Here is a 5462-nt window from a genome sequence, read left to right on the forward strand (position 1 = left end):
CGTTTCCGGCCGGCCATAAGAATTAATTAGCCTTGGAGCTAGCTGCTGTGTGCGTGCGCTGGTCGAAGATAATTAGGATGCAGATTAATTAGTTAGAGGAAGCTACAGATAGGTGAGTATGATATGTACGCAAAATTTCAGATCATAGGGATGTGAGTTTTCTCCATTGCTGCAATATAGATTTGATTTTTGTGCTCACGCGCTAGATGGATTCTATCATGATTGGTCCAAAGATTTTTTGCTGTAAACATATTAGGAGGCTTCTTTCCTAATTAAGTTATGCATTGGGCTATTTCTATAGTTTACTCCAGAGTCTAGAGTAGCAGGGTGTCATATTCATCTGATTTTTATGACCTGTAGAATTGATGTGTGCTTTCTGTACATGTCCTTATCAAGGCTAGCCAACAAAGTCGATCGTAATATTCAGATTAAGCTACTTATCTAACCTAAACATGGAAAACTTATTTTTTTTTGCTTGAAATTTGTTTTGGTTAATGTGAATATTTACTTAGCATAATCCTCTATTTTTTTATGATAATAACAAATAATGATAGGCTAATTGGGAATAACATTAGATGTGCTGAAAATTCCACGCAAGAAAAAGAACTTCAGCCGTCAATCAAGCATAGACTCGTGCAATAGCCGCTAAGATTGTCGCTGACTCGGTAAAGATCAATATTGTCTATCATGTATTAATTTCAGGCTATGTTTCAAAGGTGTGGCTGTGCTCAGAATTGGAAGGATACATCTTGTGATTGACATGGCACATAATTAGTACGATTCTAGTTGGAATGAGTATTGTGATCTATATTAGTCTGACAACACACATAGTACGTTCTGTTTCACTGCGGCGTGCGACAGATGTGAAGCTATGGGAAGACGGAGACGTGTAGTGCTAACACAACTTTGCTGGTGTTGAGTGCTTGGTATCGTTCGCCCAGCTCGGAAAAATGTGGAGGGGGCATAAAAAATTTAAATATATGCCTTAAGCTGTATTTATTGTTCATAACTTTCCTTCATCATTTAGTACATTGACCATAAATCAACCAGTCGAAAATCCATATCAACCAGTATACAAGATTGTAAAAAGACATAAATAATAACATTTATCACTAATAAAATATTACTTTGATTTAATTTCATTAGTCTAATTGTAGAATGACGCAAAAACGATATGGGGGACGGGGACTGTAGTGGATCAAAAAAGCCAAAGATTGAAGATTTTAACCCAATGATGCAAAGAATAGAAAGAAGGCTCATAGGGTGTCCAACTATGCTTTCTTATGATGGCAGACTAATTCTTATTAAATCTGTTTTTGCTGCTTTACCAATCATCTTCATGTGCACCCTGTCTTTACCTATGGCAGTAATTGAACAGATAAACAAATATTTGAGAAACCTTTTTGGAGAAAATTTGCATGGAAGACAAAGGGACAACACTGATTGCCTGGTCCAAAGTCTGACAACCAAAAAAACAAGGAAGGTTGGGCATTTTGGACATTGCTCTTCACAATAAAGCTCTTCTCATGAAAAAATTACTCAAGTTCCTCAACAAGGAAGATATCCCTTGGGTGAACCTTATTTGGGAGGAATACTATCATACTGAGGCACCAAGAGGGAAGGTAGAAGGCTCCTTCTGGTGGAAGACTCACATCTCACTAATGGAGAGGCTCAAACAAATAAGCGGCTGCACCATTGGATCATGTCAATCTGTTTTGTTCTGGAAAGATAAATGGCAAGATCAAGCACTGCAGCAAGTACTCCCACAGCTTTTCTCCTTTGCCATCAATGAGGATCAAACTATTCATCATTTTTCGGAAACCCAAGATTGGACAGATCACTTCCACCTCCCAATGTCAGTAGAAGCTTTTGGACAATTTAATCAATTGGCAGAACTGGTTCCACAGTTGCATCTTCGTAGAAAGGACAACTGGATCATAAAGGGATCTGTTGGAAAAACTTCAGCTATTCACATCTATAACCAGCTGGTGGAGTATGAAGAGGAGCACCCATTCTTTAGCATTATCTGGAACGGTTCTAGCAGACTAAAACACAAAATCTTATTTTGGTTGGTGGCACGCTATAGAATCAACACCAGGGCACTTCTAGGTAGAAAAGGAATGAACCTAGATGACCCATTCTGCCCAAATTGCAATCATCAGGCAAAGGAGACAACCATGCACCTGCTTTGGGACTGCAATTTTGCCCAGGATTTCTGGAATTCACTGATCCCTAACAGACAGAGAGGAACATCAATATACGAGGATACAACACTTGCAATGAAATGCTTGCCAAAACCATTTGCTGCTGAAATGGTTATTCTGGGATGCTGGAACATTTGGATACAGAGAAATGGAAAAGTCTTCAGAGCACTCCCACACTCTATTCAATCGTGGAGATTTCATCTTAAGCAAGATTTAGGACTCCTTTGCCATAAGATCAAAAGTAAGTTTGAATCAAGTTTCCTTCTTTGGTTAGGCAATAACATGTAAAAGCATGATTTCTTTTCCTATAACTGTCATTGGCCGAGCCTTGAAGCCAAACTTTGGCCCCCTTGGGGTTTGTAACATATTTTTAATTTAATTTACCGTAGAACTATTGTTCTACGGTGTTGGGTTAAAAAAAATGGCTACAAACAGCCAGCTGAAGAGTAGCGGCCAAAGCTTCAGCTCCACCACCGCCTTGACAATATTGCATAGATGCTAGGCGGAGATGGTACTACATCAAGCAATAATGCGATTCAAATTGGCTTCCATGTAAGTGACATTTTTCTTCCCATTCATGGAGCCTCACAATTCAAATAAATTTGGTATTGTAAATTGTTTCAAGTGTGATATTGTGATAAGCACGTGATAGAAATACATCATGCCAACTTTCCAAATTTATTAGACATCCTCACGCTCAAATTAAATGTGCATAAAAACAGAAATAATACTTCATCTATTTTATTTTTGGGCACCTTAAAAGGTGGGAAACTTGTGTTAGTTTTCTCATAACTTCCATACAACACTTAAAAATTAACTGAGCATAACGAAATGTGCAAAGCTACAGAAACTCAAAAAGGCTTGGCTCAAGTGCCCCCCCCCCCCACCCCTTTCTTCTGTCCACAAACATATTTTTAAAGTATAAAACTATTATTCCCTATAGTACGTATAGATGTTAACTTTTTTGTAAAATTTCATTAAGAGAGCATTTATCCACATATTTGTATTTCATGTGTAACTCACATATTAAATGTTTCCTAATCCTTTTTTACATGTAAGTTAGGCATGTTACATGTACATGTGGAACCAATTTCTGAATTTTATCAAACACCTAATTGCAGTTTCTGAATTTTAAAATTCCAGGCTCACTAGAGTCCATGAGACAAATGTTAGCACTATTAAACGGTGGTTTACTTGTCATCTTGTAAATGATATAACCAGTTCGTTTCTTTTCCATTTATAGGATTATTTTCTCATATCGTCTCCATTCTTAACCTTTGCATGTGAGGCAATGTTTATATTATGTGTACCCTTTGTTTGATAGATTCTTCCAGATCGCTATGGCGACTCGCGTCCTCATTTCTATACCCTTTGGACGGTACTGTGATAATGATGCTATGAATTTTGCTTTGAAAAATTATCTTACTCGCTCTTTAACGCAAGAAAGGAACTTATATATAAAGTTCCTGACCCGCGCACAAAATACTGTATGCAACAGAGAGATGGATATGATGCAACTGGCTGCTACAACATGGATTGCCCTGGTTTCATATGGGCAGATGGTGCTGTTATCAGGCCCGTATGGGAAGCAGGTGCAGCATGTGCGGTAGCACAGGGCCCCTAAGATTTTGGGGCCCCAAAAAATATCTTAAATGGCAGTTAGTAGTATTAATCACGGGAATATCCAAGCAACGTTCATCTGCTGTGCAAGGTTCCAACCTCCAATGCCAACGAGTTTCAGATTCCAAGGCCAGTACACAAGCGCACGCCTTTCTCTTGACCTCTCTCTCCATTTAAATGACATTTAATACTAGTATAAATTACCACTTAGTTGGATTAGTAAATTCCTCAAGCATCATATCCGGAACTAGTACAATCTGTTCTGCTACTATTCTTCTCCAGTTTTTCCGTTATCCTTGAAGCAAATGACTTCACAAATTCTTCAAAGAAATTTGAGGGTGGCATGGATTCATATGCTCCACTCTCATCTATAGATTTTCTTCTCAACATCCATCTCTCTTGTATCGTTATTATTACGAAGATTATGTTTATAGTATGCTAAATAAGTACTCCTCCGTCCAGAAATACTTGTCGGAAAAATGAATGTATCTAGACGTATTTTATGTCTAGTTACATTCATTTTTATCCATTTCTCCGACAAGTATTTTTGAACGGAGGAAGTACGATTTTCTTCATATAAAGAGCCTAATTGCATCCTATTTTGCACCGGGCCCCCGGATCCTCGGGTACGGCCCTGGCTGTTATAGCTCCTGGTGATGCTATACATCAAGTTTCTGATGTCCCCAATGGGCCTATACGAAATATCACACTGAGGGTGGTTAAGGTAAGAGTTTTGTCCTTTTTGTATGCCTTTTATGGTCATGTTACTTCCCTCGTGAAAACCTTACTATATTGCCGATAAAGGTGTAGCATTTATTTATAATCCAGAAAAAACTTGTCATAACTTATGTCAAAAGTATAAATATGAAGGGCCTTAACCTGAGCACTAATCAATTTCAGGACAAAACAAGTGGAGACTGGTGGGTGCATTACGGCTTTAACAAAATTCCAACAAGTGTAGGATACTTTCCGAAGTCGCTGTTCAGCTACTTAGCACAAAAGGCAAACCGAATGGCTTTTGGTGCATTTGTTATATCTAAAAAAGCAATTCCAACTCCTCCAATGGGCAGTGGTGCCTTCCCAAATGGTGGCAAGGGTCGTGCCGCATCATTCACCGATCTTCGATTCATTGATCAGAATGGGAATAGCAGACCAATCACAGCAAACGTGACCATGTCAGTAACAGATGCCAAATGCCACTCTATTACTGCTATTAAAAATGCTAAATGCTTTTATGGTTGGCCTGGAGGTTGTGTGAAATAAGATGTCGTACTTTGAGCTTGGTCTCATTGTCGTTTTAGTAGCCAAATAAAATCACTATGAATTGAATATTCTCTTGTTTGCATTAAGCTACACTTTGAATCCTTGCTTGCAACAAACATGCATCACTCGCGCTTAGCTTGACCCAACTATCGTGCGTGCTATATGAATCCTTGTATGTTTTCATGTGAGGCAATATAATCCTCCTTGGCAATTCCGTATGTTCTCTGCTCGTCTGAATGTGCAATCTCCAACATCATTTGGAGCTTTACCTTCAGTACGGCAGGCCAGTCTTTTGTCTCCTTGGTAACTGGTGTGTTATTTGCTTCCTAGTGGTGCTAATCCAGAGACATGGTCCCATCAAGAAAGAAGAAATAC

General features: G+C 38.7%; 1 protein-coding gene across 1 annotated transcript; it reads left to right on the top strand.

Moving 5' to 3' along the window:
* The first annotated feature begins 2699 nt into the window (after positions 1-2699).
* LOC147973721 (protein neprosin-like) lies at positions 2700-5087 on the top strand. Its single transcript, XM_087524768.1, has 5 exons — positions 2700-2756; positions 3529-3582; positions 3703-3796; positions 4472-4548; positions 4725-5087. The coding sequence occupies exons 1-5, from the start codon at positions 2700-2702 to the stop codon at positions 5085-5087; spliced, it is 645 nt and encodes a 214-aa protein (XP_087380894.1).
* Positions 5088-5462: the final 375 nt, after the last annotated feature.

This window comes from Triticum urartu, chromosome 5A (genome assembly GCF_056163025.1).
Source record: "Triticum urartu cultivar PI428250 chromosome 5A, HENAU_Tu73, whole genome shotgun sequence".
Classification (NCBI taxonomy): domain Eukaryota; kingdom Viridiplantae; phylum Streptophyta; class Magnoliopsida; order Poales; family Poaceae; genus Triticum; species Triticum urartu.